The 14,680-nt window shown below is 38.2% G+C and overlaps 1 protein-coding gene across 1 annotated transcript in view; it reads right to left on the bottom strand.

The window, feature by feature from the left end:
- Positions 1-942: 942 nt before the first annotated feature.
- The window catches only part of cubn (cubilin), a 116,709-nt gene continuing 102,971 nt past the window's right edge, over positions 943-14,680 (bottom strand). Inside the window, exons 60-67 of the mRNA XM_012965626.2 lie at positions 11,123-11,328; positions 8,092-8,254; positions 7,572-7,780; positions 6,677-6,824; positions 5,833-6,017; positions 3,927-4,092; positions 2,394-2,629; positions 943-1,268 (exon numbers count right to left, since the gene is read on the bottom strand). Coding sequence (XP_012821080.2) covers positions 1,161-1,268; positions 2,394-2,629; positions 3,927-4,092; positions 5,833-6,017; positions 6,677-6,824; positions 7,572-7,780; positions 8,092-8,254; positions 11,123-11,328 — 1,421 coding nt within the window. The 3' untranslated portion in view covers positions 943-1,160. The remainder of the gene's footprint in view (positions 1,269-2,393; positions 2,630-3,926; positions 4,093-5,832; positions 6,018-6,676; positions 6,825-7,571; positions 7,781-8,091; positions 8,255-11,122; positions 11,329-14,680) is intronic.

Below are 14,680 nucleotides of genomic sequence, written 5' to 3'. Positions count from 1 at the left end.
TAAAGGAGAAGGAAAGGTAAAAACTAAGTAAGTTTTATCAGAAAGGGCTATGTAAATACAGCCATAAGCACTCACAGAAACGCTGCACTGACTTCTCTGTAAAAAGATTAGTTGTGTCTGTTTTCCTCTGCCAGAGACACGCAGCTTTCAGCTTCCTGCTCTCTCCTGCTCCCCCCCTCCCTCAGGAATGCTAAGAGCTCACTCCCCCCCCCCTTAGTAAGACTATGAGTCAGCTTCCTGCTGATTGGCTCAGATCCACATTCCTAACTGAGCATGTTCACTTGGTCCCGGTGTCTGTGCAGGAGTGAGGCATTATGGGAATCTTCTCTACCCAGCTCAGCGTTTTTTCTTCCTGTTTGGCTTCAGATCTTCTAAACAGGAGAAATATGGGGAGACTTAAGGGCACTATTGAGACAACTGAAGGTATGCCTGCAGCTTGAGATTAACTCTTTACTAGCCTTTCCTTCTCCTTTAAACAATGGCCACCTTAACTGAAAACCAATGAGGGCTCAGCCAAGTATTGATCAAGACAGCTGGAAACTGCTGATAGGCCATAACCACATGGGGCTGTGGATGTGCTCCTTGTTCAGTGGGTCTGCAAGGATCATCTTGATCATTTGGATTATTGGATCATTTGGCCTTTTATCGGCATCTTTAAAACTCTTCTTATGCGTAAGTAGCAGCAGAAAGCACAGGTTTCCCTAAGGTCATTCTGTATCTTATAAGCAGGTAACGGTGCTGTCTGGGCTGCAGTTCCACTACCCCTCTATACATTTAAACAACCAGCAGCACCAAATCAAAACCACCTCATTAATTCATCAATTTGAACTTCCATACCAGCTATTTCTATCTGTAAAAATGTTGTATTTATTGCACATGATTTCACAGACACAAGCACCCATTCACCAGTCATGTAGGTTCAAGCATTAAAACATGGACACATTAGTGTTAAATATTTATTTATCTGGTGTATAGTGAGTCTTTAAACCCTAATAGTGATTCCTTGTGGTGACATTGGGCACCAAGATGTGATATCCTTTTCAGGCTGGGGCCACGCAGTATCCACATCTACTACTGGATTTCCTACAGATATTCTCATGGTCGGGCAAGAAAATAACATTTCACCCAAGTCTTTTCAGATCCAGTCACCCAAAAGGGTTTCATGTGACCCACGTTAATCTGAAGCCAGAGGGCAATGCCACTTGTTCTGCATGAAACTTAATGAACATCTGGTGAGTGGTGGAGGTGAGTGGAGCAATGCTGGAACCCTATGGATTTAAAGAAAAAAAAAAAAGAAGTCATTAATGTTTGCAGGGTTCTGTTAAATCCATAATAAAGATGGATACAATATTACTGGTTCTAATGCAATGTACTGATGTTGCAAAAAAAATAAAAATAAATATATATATATATATATATATATATATGAATTAGCTGTCTACAGAGTTAATATAAAAACCTACCCAGCACCATTAATACTTTTTGAATTAAACCCTTATACCCATTTCATCAGAGATGAGTTATTTGGACAGGGGTATACAAGTAATGTCAGCGCACCAAGTCAGCTTGGGTCCTAGTTGGGATTTGCAACTTTTGTATCCAAAGCAGTAAAACTAATTTTGCTAAAAAAAAAAACCTCATTGAAGCAGATGACTGTGGAACAGCGACATCTTATGCAAGGCTGAAACTGCAAGTATAACAAGCAGAAGCCACAATCAGGGAAGTTGCTGCTGTTACAGGGCACCATGGATAGCACTGTTCAACTGGATACACCCATATTGACCCCTTTCTGGCTTCTTGTAATAGAAAATAGTGTCCTATGAAAGGTGGCAAGGACAGCTGTGACCAGCCACCTAGAGAAACTATAGATACCATAGCCCTAAATATCTCAACTAGACAAATACATAGAGAAAAATAATGAAAAAAAGGTCTATTTGGCTGGAACATCAGGGTCATTTAACCAACCATTCATCAGGCCTATAGCCAATACTTATAGAAAGCTTATGTTGTAACTTCTCCTTTCTGTCACTAGGTGGCAGTGGCATACTTTTAAAAAACTGTAATTGGGAAATTTTACTAACTGTAAAGGTTTCTATTTACATTTACGTGTGCCAGGGAAAGAGAAAACTAAGTATTTTTAATTCTGCCTCTTTCTAAATAGTTATATTTATAATATGCTATATTAATATTAAAGATATTTTTGGTGTAGAATTAATGGTTAATAAAATACTTCAGAGATCTCCACAAGTACTCACTGTACACTCTGGTAAACACTAGATGGCGCCAATGCATAATAAACAGAACTAAAGTACCAACCTGACAAACCAGAAATGTAAAGTTTGTGTTTTCTATGTGTGTAATAACTGCTTATACAAAAAAACACAGTGACCTACCATTCCACAGAATGTTCCAGCTAACGCTGAACTGGCATCTGGCCCATTATAAACCTTCAGATAATTACTGTCACAGCTTCCTGAGTCATCAATGTTGAGTACTGCAAAGTTCAGAGTAATGAGCCTTCCCAATGGGGCGAGTATTGTCCATTCACAGTTGGTGTTGTTGCTGTAACTCCCAGGATAACTGGGGCTTGTGAATGAGCCATGGTCTCCAAACAGGGTACCTCCGCAAGCTAAATGGTACAGAGGAAATGGACAATATTAATAGCATACCAAAGCATTTCTTTCTCACTTTATAAGGTTGAATACTTAAGTATATTAAAGCCACCTATTGCATGGAAAATTGTTTCCACTGCAGTTGTGGGCTTTGTTTGTTCTGTTTTGGGCTACTTAAAAACTTGGCACTTAAAGTACTGACTTGTGCTCAGTGGCACAGGTATTACTGGATGGCAATTCTAGGACATGGGGTTTATTCTACTTTGGGCACTTTATGCACATCTCTATATAGGATTCCTCCCACTGTGCAAAAAACATGTTTGGCAGCGTAGCGGGTCCCTATTAAAAATGACTGTGTGAGAGCTTTAGGGGCTGATTTACTAACCCACGAATCCGACCCGAATTGGAAAAGTTCCGACTTGAAAACGAACATTTTGCGACTTTTTCGTATTTTTTGCGATTTTTTCGGCGTCTTTACGAATTTTTCGTTACCAATACGATTTTTGCGTAAAAACGCGAGTTTTTCGTAGCCATTACGAAAGTTTCGTAAAATCGCCCGATTTTTCCGTAGCGTTAAAACTTACACGAAAAGTTGCGCCTTTTTCGTAGCATTAAAACTTAAAAGGTGCGAAGTTTCGCGTAAGTTTTAACGCTACGAAAAAAGCTCAACTTTTTGCGCAAGTTTTAACGCTACGAAAAATCGCCAGATTTTACGCAACTTTCGTAATGGCTACGAAAAACTCGCATTTTTACGCAAAAATCGTATTGGTAACGAAAAATTCGTAAAGACGCCGAAAAAATCGCAAAATATCGATCATTACGGAAAAAACGCAATCGGACTCATTTCGACCCGTTCGTGGGTTAGTAAATGTGCCCCTTAGTGTGGCCATGGTAGGGAAATGTAATGCTAAGCTCTGCTGTGGCAGGGACTAATGTAGAGAAGAAGCGGCATGATAAAGAAAGCACTGTAAGCTGCTCCGTGATATTCAATATATTAATATATGGGATTCATAATAATAGTGATCCTTATTATTGAACTAATAAGGCAAAGATTTTTAGAAAATACTGTACATGCAGCATTCCGTTTCTAATTCTATGGAATATTATTCTGCTAGGTTTCCTATTAGCTGTACTCTCCCTTTTACTTCTTTGAATAATGATATCACTGAATTACAGACAATTGTATACGGCTAGGCAGTGATGATGACTGGGATCCATGCTATCATTATTTATAATTGCTGTTAAATTGCTGTAGGCAATAGGAGTTTTCTGGAGAAACCAATTCATTGCATGTAACCGGTAACCTTTTCCTACCGTTAGGGGACGATGTCCATGTGATTTCATATCCTCGAGAAGATAATACCAAATCACTTTTGAAAAACAGCCGTAGGACGTTATTCTTAGAGAAAATGGGGTCTGGCAGAGTATCCCCACAATACTTTCCAATCAGCGGTGAGTTGGAGTCACTTCCATTTCTCACCTATATTATATGCAAGGCAAATAAAGGCGTTATTGTACTGATTCTTGTTAGAAATACCTTCCCCGTGTTCTTTGTAACTGGACATAGACTGGGGGGCAATGGGATGGTGCTTCGTTTTCAGCGTGGAAAATTGTGCAAAAAAAATGCCTTAAACAGCTACATGTGTACAGTGCTTGTGAGTGGGAGCAGTGGGTCAAGATACAAATTTAGAGACCACTAAACTCAAAGCTTCAGTTTGTGTGCACAGAGCTTTGACCAAAGGATGGCAGACACAAAAAACCCTGGGATCTGTTCTTTGCACGATGCACGTGTCCTTCAGTTGTACATTGGCCCCAGAAGATTCACAAATTAAATAAGATTAAAGATTTCAGTCACCCTTAAAATAAATGTTAGCATGATATAATGTTCTGAGACAGGCTAGGCTATAATTTATAAAACAATAGAGAAGGAAGCCATCTTTTTACTTATACTTCACCGCTAAGGTCATGGATATACATACATAAACTACTCAACAAGTTAGCAGTGAAATATGAAAAAACATTTAATGGTTATAATTATTATTATTATTAACATTTATTTATAAAGAACCAACATATTCCGCAGCGCTGTACAATAGGTGGGTTTCATACATTGGACATACAGAGTAACATATAAAGCAATCAATAACCGATACAAGAGGTGAAGAGAGCCCTGCCCAAAGAGCTTACAATCTACAAGATAATTAATTACAAAAGCAAAAAATTGATACTATACCAAATGACATAAGGGTGCATCCCTGTGCCTCATGGCCCCATGCTCCGCCCTCCTTATGAGCCATACATTGGTGGGCGGAGCATGGGGACTATGTGGCACTGTAATGCACCCTTATGCCATTTGGTATAGTATGTTCAATTTTTTGATTTTGTAATTAATTGTAACCATTAAATGTGTTTCATATTTCACTGCTATCTTGTTGTGTAGTTTATGTAGGCTCTAATTTACCCTATACAAAATTATAACGCTCTAAGAGCGTGAAATTATGTTGAATTTCTCCGCAACCAGGAAATAAGACAAACTCGAAAATAATTAAGTATAACTAATATAATGAACTAATACAAGAACCAGCTGGCGGCCAAATTGGCTATAATAAGCACAAACTGGCCACTAGACAAAGCCCATCCACCAAATTAATAAATGTTTTTAAACATGTTGGAATAAAGTTCGAGTTTTAACAGATCCCTCTGAGTCCGGAATGCTTGTCGTCCTCTTTCAAAATTCTAATTTACCCTAGCAACCAGGCAGTGGTTTGAATGACTGAAGATGTATAGGATAGGGCACAAATAGAAACATTAGTAAATAAAAGTAACAACAAAATTGTAGCCTCTCAGAGCAAAAGTTTTTTGGCTGCTGAGGTCAGTGACCCCCAAAAGAGGCAGAAGAGGAAGGGGAGTAATTAAAAAACTAATTACAATAAAACTGTGGACTGACTCATGTTGGTTGCTAAGAATAGGCCATTCTATAGTAAAAGTTAACCTAAAGGTGGAATGGCCATTTAACAAAGCTCAGTACAGAGTATGTATTATTGCTTCTACTGTAGAATAGGTAGAATAGGAATAAGCAGTGTTCCCAGCAAAACTTCCTGCTCATCAGAGCACAGAACTGCTCCTGGCTTCCTGGTGGAAGAATTAACAGGAAAAAAGAAGAGACTGTTCCTCGTAATTGCAGACCAATCTTTGGTGTTTAAATGACTAGTGATCTTACCTCTAAAAAGTCATAACATATGGATGAACTTGTTGCCTCTATACTGAATGAATTAAAGAAGAGAGAGATTGTGTGATTGGGTGGAGCTCTCAGGACTGTGGTACATTCAGCATTGTGGGGGTAATTCTCTGGCCACCCTGGGCTTTTTAAGTATCCAAATGTTTGATTATATTCTCTACTACAGTCTGAAAAAGAGAAGAAATGCAATAATGTTAATTAGTCAATTGCCCTTCTGTTTTATACCTGGCACAAACCTTATACAAAAACTTAACATCAGCAGCTAAAACAGATCAAACAGTAAATTAGATCATATACTGTAGATCTAAATAAGCATTAACACAACAAAATTAAAATTTTATATTTGAAATGACTGCCAGTTGATGGATAAAGAAGCCTTGCTTATTTTATTGGGTTTGTCAGAGTCTATCAGAGTTTAACCATGGTTCAACCATTTTCAATGACACCCCACACAATCGATTACATTATCAGAGCCTGAAGCTGGCAATACATTGAAATATCAATATGTCCACTACAGGAATACAGGCCGCCACAGCGAGGACTGCATCAATGAGCCGATGTGGTCATCGCTCTGACAAGGTTTTTAAACCTGCCCAATCAACATCTGACTAATTTTCACTCAGATATTGGTTGGTAGGTCCGTTGGAGTGCCCCATCACTTCTGCGATCATTTAAAATCTCTTTCTTTCTACAACCATGTATGGCCACCTTTAGTCCTTGGCCTACAACATCCTTTACAATAGTGGTGTAATGCTTACTAGAAATGACACAGAACCTTAGAAATGCAAATACATTTAGAGCTTTACTAGAGAACATAGACACTTACTTGCAGTCTGGTAGGTAAAGATGAATCCATTGCCCTGCATATAGTTTTGTGATTTAAAAACCACAACAGCTGTTTGGCCATAGGAGTAAAAATCTGGAATCCCAAAAGTTTCTGTTCCACAATATCTGCGGACCTGCCCTTGATCACCCTGCAGTAGAATGGAACGATAGCAACTTAGAAGGAAAACAACCTGGCCAGGACAAGCTTCTCTATGAAATGTGAGTTATTTGGCATGCAGATGGAGTTGCTATAAATGGAGTGTAAGCCTGACTGCTAGTGAAAACAGTGGTCTGAAAGGGACCACTTAGCCTTAACAATTAATCTATTGTTTTATTTAATTCAAAATAAAAGCAAAACTAAAATTATATTTGGTTGCTCCCCAACCTTTTTTTACCTGTGAGCTACTGTACAATAAAATGTAAAAAGAGCTGGAGAGCAACACAAACATAAAAGATAATGGTGTGCCAAATAAGGGCCGTTATTGGTTAATTGGTATTCCATATATGGGGGTTCTGTTTGGTAGTACTCATGGTTTTTAAGCAACCAAAACTTGCCTCTAAACCAAGAATTCAAAAATAAGCACCTACTTTGAGGCCACTGGGAGCAACATCCAAAGGGTTGGTGAGCAACATGTTGCTAGTGAGCCACTGGTTGGGGATCACTGCTCCAGGGCAGAAAGTTAAAGAAGAGGTCCACTTTGAAGAAAACCTGGGCACAATTGCCCAAATTCCAAATGGATAAGAGAACCCAGTTTCCTTTCATTTAATTCATTGCAATGTTTACATGTATGTGTATGTATGTATATGTAATGTATCTATGTGTGTGTATTAGAATTCTGTAATGTATGCCAGTATAGCTATCCCCAAGGGAAAAGAGATGTTTGATGTTATCTCACCACAGGAGAGTCCTTTAGTTCTATGTAATTCTGAGAGCAGTCACCATCAGTTTGCAGACGAAAGCTTTGTACACTCAGCCTCACATGCTCCTTAACTGGTGCATCGATAATCCACATACATGAGGTAAATGGTGGGTAAAGATTTGGAAAGTTGGGAGATGATGTGGTCACTGAAGTGGATGTTGCATTATAGCTTCCTCCACATAAAACTGAAATGAGAAATACAGGGCTATAGACCCCATTATACAGTAAAGCAATGTTTCTGTATATCAGTTTTGTAGTGAGCCATAAATAGTGCTTCATAGGAATATCTTATTGTCTAATTTATCTTTAAAGAATCTTCTATAAAGATGAAACTCACTTGTATTTAAATAATATTTATGAAATTGGCAATCCATATAGTTTTGTTCACATATTCTTGAAGCTAATGATCTCATGGTAAAGCAGTATCTAACATTTAGGTACAAGCGACCTAAAAAAAGTGTTTGTTTGTTTTAAAATCTGCAATATTTCAACTTACGGTCTTTAGTGACATAGGATGCATTGAAACCTTGTCTTTCTACTGAGGAATCACTGACAAACAAAACAGTCAAAACATTGCTTGTAGAGAGGAATGGGGCTGGTCTACTGGAACCACAATATGTTCCTTGAAGGTTACTATCTGTGGTACTTCCATCAAAAACCTGAAATAACAAAATTGATATTGTTTCATTTCCTTTATCAGCTGAATGATATAAAATGTTACTTTAAACTATAACGTAGACAAGCCTTGCTCCTTACAGTGGAACAGCTCCACCCATATTGTTTGAGTTCATCCTAAACTCAAGAACAGCAGTAGAACTGTGCCTCGTTCAGTCCAGTGGAAATCTAATTAGAATACTCTGTATATACTCTCTGTATGCTGTAGAAACCTGGATGCTGCATGCTACCCTCCTTAGGTGCACCTACTGGTTGCCTATCAGTTATTAGAATGATTTGATGGAGTATATGCAGCTTCTCCCCATTTCTTGAATTTTTCTTAAAAGGAGAAGCAAGAGTATGGCTAAGCCACCCCAAACCAACAGTAATGAATTTCCCTACAATGAACAGGGAGGAGTTGGCGCTGCATTTATCCTGATATAGGTTTATTACACATACAAGTGACACTCTATTTATTCTAATATTTCTAATACTGGAAAATATATTGGAGTTGTGCCTATTATACTTGCAGTGCCTACTATGAGTAAGCGTGTGCAATGGATGAAACACACACGGCCTAGTCATTTTTTTGGGGACTGATGGACTCATTTTGGGGACTGATGGACTTCATTTACTTGATGATGGTGAGACTTTCTGAGTGTCTATGAAGATTCTCAATCGTCCAGGCCATGATATACAGTATCTAGTCTAAAGTAACTGGAGTTTATTCCTTGAAAACATTTCACCACTCATCCAAGTGGCTTCTTCAGTTCAAATGACTGGTAGGAAATTTCTGGCATTTAAACCCCTGAGGGTAGTACAATAATATACATCCAATCACAATGGTTCTATTGAACTTATAGTGATGAGGGTTTCTGTCCAGCCTGACCAAATCATGTAGCTCCAGTATGATTCTAGCTTGGATATGTTACATTTATGTTATATTTGCTTTATGCCATGTATCTTGTCATATGGTCTGGGTTATAATATATACAACTGGCACAACATTAATCCTGCAATGATAACTGGGAGGTATTTTACATTAAATCGCCACTGAATTTATCCTGCCATGTGTTCTGGAGTATTTTATATTCAGTTGGCCCTGGTATAATATAAATAATCTGTGTAGAAAATATATTCAATTATTTTCCCCAAACACAACAATCAGGATAGCCATAAAGCTATAAAGTGTTTTTCTGCAAAAGTTTCTGCTGTATAACATTTACTGGGAACCTGCAACCAGGTTTTTTGTGAAATCCTCCTGGCAGAGGAGCAATCTGCCACCCCACCGAGGAGTAAGCATTAGTAACAACTCAGTCATGGTCTCCCAAAAATGTTAGACAGTGGGGGTCAGGGGGGCAGTGGCTAAATATCCTTTTCTTTTAATTAAGAAATTATATTTCCCTTCTATATAAAAAGCACCATGATTAACCTGAATGTGCAGTTTATGTTATGGCATATAAACTAAGGCCAGCTAGCAAGAAGCCAAACCAATTATTATACAGGTATGGGACCTGTTATCCAGAATTCTCAATCCTTGGGGTTTTCCAGATAAGAAATCTTTTTTAATCTGGATCTTTATACCTTAACTAAATTTACTAAAGCTCAAATTTTTCTAATTTTCTGATTCTTTTAAAAATTTGAAAAAACTACTTTCCATCATTTATCAAAAAATCTGAACTGAATAGGCATGTGCGGGGAAAAGTCGCAACACTTCAAATTTTTTTGTCGCACGATAACTAATATTTTTGTAATGCCGCACAAAATAGGAAATCCAAAAACATCTAAAGATTCGAAGTGAAGCAAGATCTCCCAGGGAAGGGACATCTGCCATTGACTTCTACAAGTTTTAGATCGAGTATTTTCAGATTTGCAGTTGTCGTAGTTTTATCGCATAGTATATCTCAAAAAAGTTGCAGCTTTTTTTGGTGACTTTTAGCACTAAAAAATCCAAATTGGAAAAAATTAATTTCTGACCATTAGTAAATTGCCCCTGTGGAGGCAGACTTACTAAAACTCTATTTTTTTTTAAATTCAGATAAACTCATTTCCATGAATGTCTGACATTTAGCAAAAAATCTGATCTGAAAAAGTAGGTCTGGGAAAAAGTTGTGGAAAAGTCACAAAAAATCCAAAAACTTCTAACAACTCAAAGCAAAGAAAGGTCTTCCAGGAAAGGGAAGGGACATCTGCCATTGACTTCTACATGATCTCGACAAGTTTTTAGTATTTTCAGATTCGGTACATGCAGACATGCAAAGTCACACTATATTCCTAATATAAATTCATTACAGATGTGCAATGATTTTAAAGTTATTTGTAAATATAGCACCCACACCACACCAGAGGATAAAGATATTATAGAAGAATGCACCTCTGGACCTGCCTTGAACATAATACATCATTTACCTATAAAGACCACATATCCCAAAGGGGACAAGTAAATAAATCTCTTTGCAGGTCTGTTAATCACAGAACATGCAAGGCATTGTGGGAATTGAAGAACCCACACAAAGACTGATTTAAACTACTCCACTTTAACTATTAATGAATCCAATAGATAGTGTGGTATTGTATGATCTGATTTTTATAATTGAATTCATTGCTGCTTTGGTTGATGTGCTATGTCTGGGAAGGCCAATGACTTTTAAATGACAGAATGATTTGTTGAGTGGCCCATGTATACTAGCATTATTTGGCTAGTAAATGACAAGCTTCAAATTGCTGCTCATTTTGCTGTTACTCAGCTACCTTAAGGAAGTTCATAGTTTCAAATTTTAATCTGCTTCACATTTTTGTTGAATTAGGATGAACTCTCTCATCCGTGGCAAAAAACAAGATGGTAAAGGGAAATGGCATTTTTGTGTCTGTACCTTGACATAATCATATCTGCATGTACTGCGAGATTGAGCCTCCAAGAAGAATGCGCTGAAGGTGAGGTTTATCTGTGTGTTGATTGGAGCAATAATGTGCCAAGCACAGTTCAAGTTGCTGTCATATCTTCCATCCAAATTAGAGTCTGGGGAGCCAAAGGTACCGGCTGCATTAGTCAGGTATCCCCCGCAGCCCTGCATAGGCCCTGGAACAACATATGTATCGAATAAAAACAGGTAAGTTACTTACATGGGTAAAATCATTTGCAGGTAGGTGAAAACAGAAAGCTGCAGACCATCTTTTATAAGATACCTGAATAAACCTTTTAAAGGACATTAAAAGAATAATGGGGGGGGGCTATAGGGTACAAATCTATGGGCCAAGTGCGAGAGTAATATGGGGGTGCAAGCGCACACCACTTAGTGCTCATTTAAGAGGAATTGCTCTCCCCAGGGTTGTTGCTCTTTGCACAAAGCGCCAGATGCCTACATGCTTCCCACGTCCCCTGCCTATTTTAAGTCTAGCACGGCTACACTAGATTTAAACATCAGGGCCGAAACGGGAGCACAGAGGCCTGCGCAGAGGACCCATACTATGGCTATGAAACCTGTTATCCAGAATGCTTGGGACCTGGGGCTTTACTTTCCAGAGATCTTTCCATAATTTTGATTTCTATACTAAATATCATTTAAACATTACATAAACCCAATAGGCTTGTTTTTCCGCCAATAAGGGGTAATTATATCTTAGTTGGGATCAAGTACAGGTACTGTTTTATTATTACAGAGAAAAATTACATTCATTTTTAAAAAAAATGTTATTTCATTACAATGGAGTCTATGGGAGATGGCCCTCCCATAACTCAGAGCTTTCTGGATAACTGGTTTCCAAAGAACAGATCCCATACCTGTATTAGTATTTCCCAAGAATTCTTTGTGCATGCTACCGACTTGTAGGCTAACACATGCACCCTATAGTAAGCTTTTCCAATCTGATTATAATGCGCACGTACAACTCTAAATTAACACATTACACCTATGGATATACAGTATATTTACACCCTTACTGAGGCAGGTAAGGGTGTAAATGATGTGACCAATCTCAGTCAAGTGCAGAACATGTTGTTCCTGTATAAATAATAGACAATACATTAAAACATTTACTGTGTGGCGCAGCTGTATATTAAATAAGAACCGGAGTACAGGAACTGGAAACACTACATCAAAAATAACATGTTAGGAAAAAGTGATGCCAAACCAAAAAGCTCTTGGAGCTAATTTACTTGAATAGTTACAAAGACCTATATGCCTTTTAGACCTTTCAGACGTCTGAATGAATTTGCTTTTATTAAATGCCAGGGCGGGTGCTTGACTTATAACCACACTGCAAATGAATGCTGTGATCATGCTTTGTGAATGCGTGACTTTTACACCAGTCATGATGAGTAACACACACATTGTGCATCATACAGATCCTTAAAACTGAATCAGCCAGGGATTGTTGTATAGGGGACTGGCAGATCTCCTTTACATTTGGAGTTGGTGAGGGAGAAGGGCTTTAATAATTTTATAAACTGAATATAAATGCCTTTTACATATATTACATTGTATATAATGGGGCAAAATGATCAAAATGTGAGTTTAAAGCATGATGCTTAAAAACTCACCCACCTTTTATTCATTCAAATGGGATTTTAAGAAACGTATTTATCAGTCTCTAACTTTCACCCACTGATCAACACACTTCTAAATATCCCATAGGAATGAATAGAAGGTGGGAGAATTTTTAAGCATCACGCTCTAAACTCACATTTTGATCATTTTGCCCCAAAGTATTAACATGTATCTAAAGGCATTTTTCTCTTTAAAGGAGAACTAAAGCTTAACTAAATAAATTCTGTATATTATGTTTTGTGCTTCTGTACCAGCCCAAGGCACCCACAGCCCTTTAGCAGGGAAGATTTGTGCCCCCAGTAGCCCCCCATCTTCTTTCTGCTGATTCCCTGCACATACTCTGTGCTGCTGTCACTTACCTGAGCTTAGGGACCCACTCACTATATACTGTATATATAGAATATAAATGTCACAATATAAGGCTGATTAATGATTAATACTGCATGGCAGATCTGAAACCAGTGCAATTACAGAATTTATTATTAATCATCAACTCTGTAGCATCACACTCCATGAGAGACAAAGCTAATTTTATGCTTGATAATTCACAATAACCCCTAAGCTTAGCTTCCCAACAGCTGCCCAGAGCCCACTGAGCATGTCAATGTCACTGACACTTCTAAAAGTTTCCAGTATAGTGACCTCCTGTGACAACTTTGAAGGCCTGGATCATTACTGCTATAGAGATGCTAAACCTTTAGGCTGGCTCAGTATACAAAAAAGTGCATTTCTAGCCATATTTATTTAAAAAAATAGTTAGGCCATGTAGATGCTGTATTGACTTACCTTCATTATCTGATACACCATTACCAATCAGCCATAGGTAAGTGCTGTGTCCAGTTAAAATGCCACTCGGTGTGGGTTAACACTAATGGACATCAGTCTAAACAGTGTGACTTAATGCAGAATGGCTGAACTGTGGCCCTCCTTCCTTCCTTTGTGAATGGGTTTTTGGAAGAGACAGTATAATATTTATATAATATAAAGGACAACATGTTTGACATCCCTAATCGATGACATTAAGGGGCACATGTTTTGCCTTATGACTAATTTAGATGGTATAGAGACATAAGCAGTGGGCCAGACTAACAGTTAAGGAACATTGAATAATTCACAGCTATTTGAGATCATGATGTTTTCTTTATATAATGAACAAGGGGCCTGATTCACTAAAGTGCGATAAAAATGATTGCACGCTTTTTTGCGGTAAAAAAGACGCGATAATTAGCGCGCGATTCACCATAGTATTATCGCGTGCGATAAGTCGCCATTTTCACATGCAGTATTTCTTGTGCTAGTTTTACCGCATGCGTTAATTTCCGCGCTGAAAAGAATACGATCGCATGATTCACTATAACTTTGGCGCGCTAAATATCGCATTCGGCTATGCGAAAATTAACACCTACTACAGGCAGGCGAAAAATTATAGAAAAGTACAGTAAATGAGTTTTTGCCATGAAAATATAGACTTACAGTGTCTTTTTACTCAATTTTACTAAAGTCTTGGCATGTATGGAATTTCGCTACTAATATACAGTACTATAGCGGTGAATATGTTGTCGCCAAAATATACAGTACTATAGCGGTGAATATTTTGTCGCGCAAAATACATTACTATGTATATTTTGCCGATTTTTTTTATCGCGATTTTGTAATCTCGCGACTTGCGGACATTTTGTGACGATTTTGTAATCTGGTGACATGTGCGACTTGGGGCCATTTTGTGTCATTGAGCCTGCAGCCACCAAACTGAGAGGACATGCCTGGGGTTTCTGGCTTGCTACCAGGGGAGAGGCGCTACATAATCAGCGTGCTCCTGTGTGCAGGATATGACCACCCACCGCTGGGGGACTTAGGGGTCCACGAGAGGAAGAGGGCAATCCT

The sequence above is a fragment of the Xenopus tropicalis genome, chromosome 6 (assembly GCF_000004195.4).
Source record: "Xenopus tropicalis strain Nigerian chromosome 6, UCB_Xtro_10.0, whole genome shotgun sequence".
In the NCBI taxonomy this organism is placed as follows: Eukaryota; Metazoa; Chordata; class Amphibia; order Anura; family Pipidae; genus Xenopus; species Xenopus tropicalis.
This window is presented reverse-complemented; position numbering and strand designations above follow the sequence as displayed.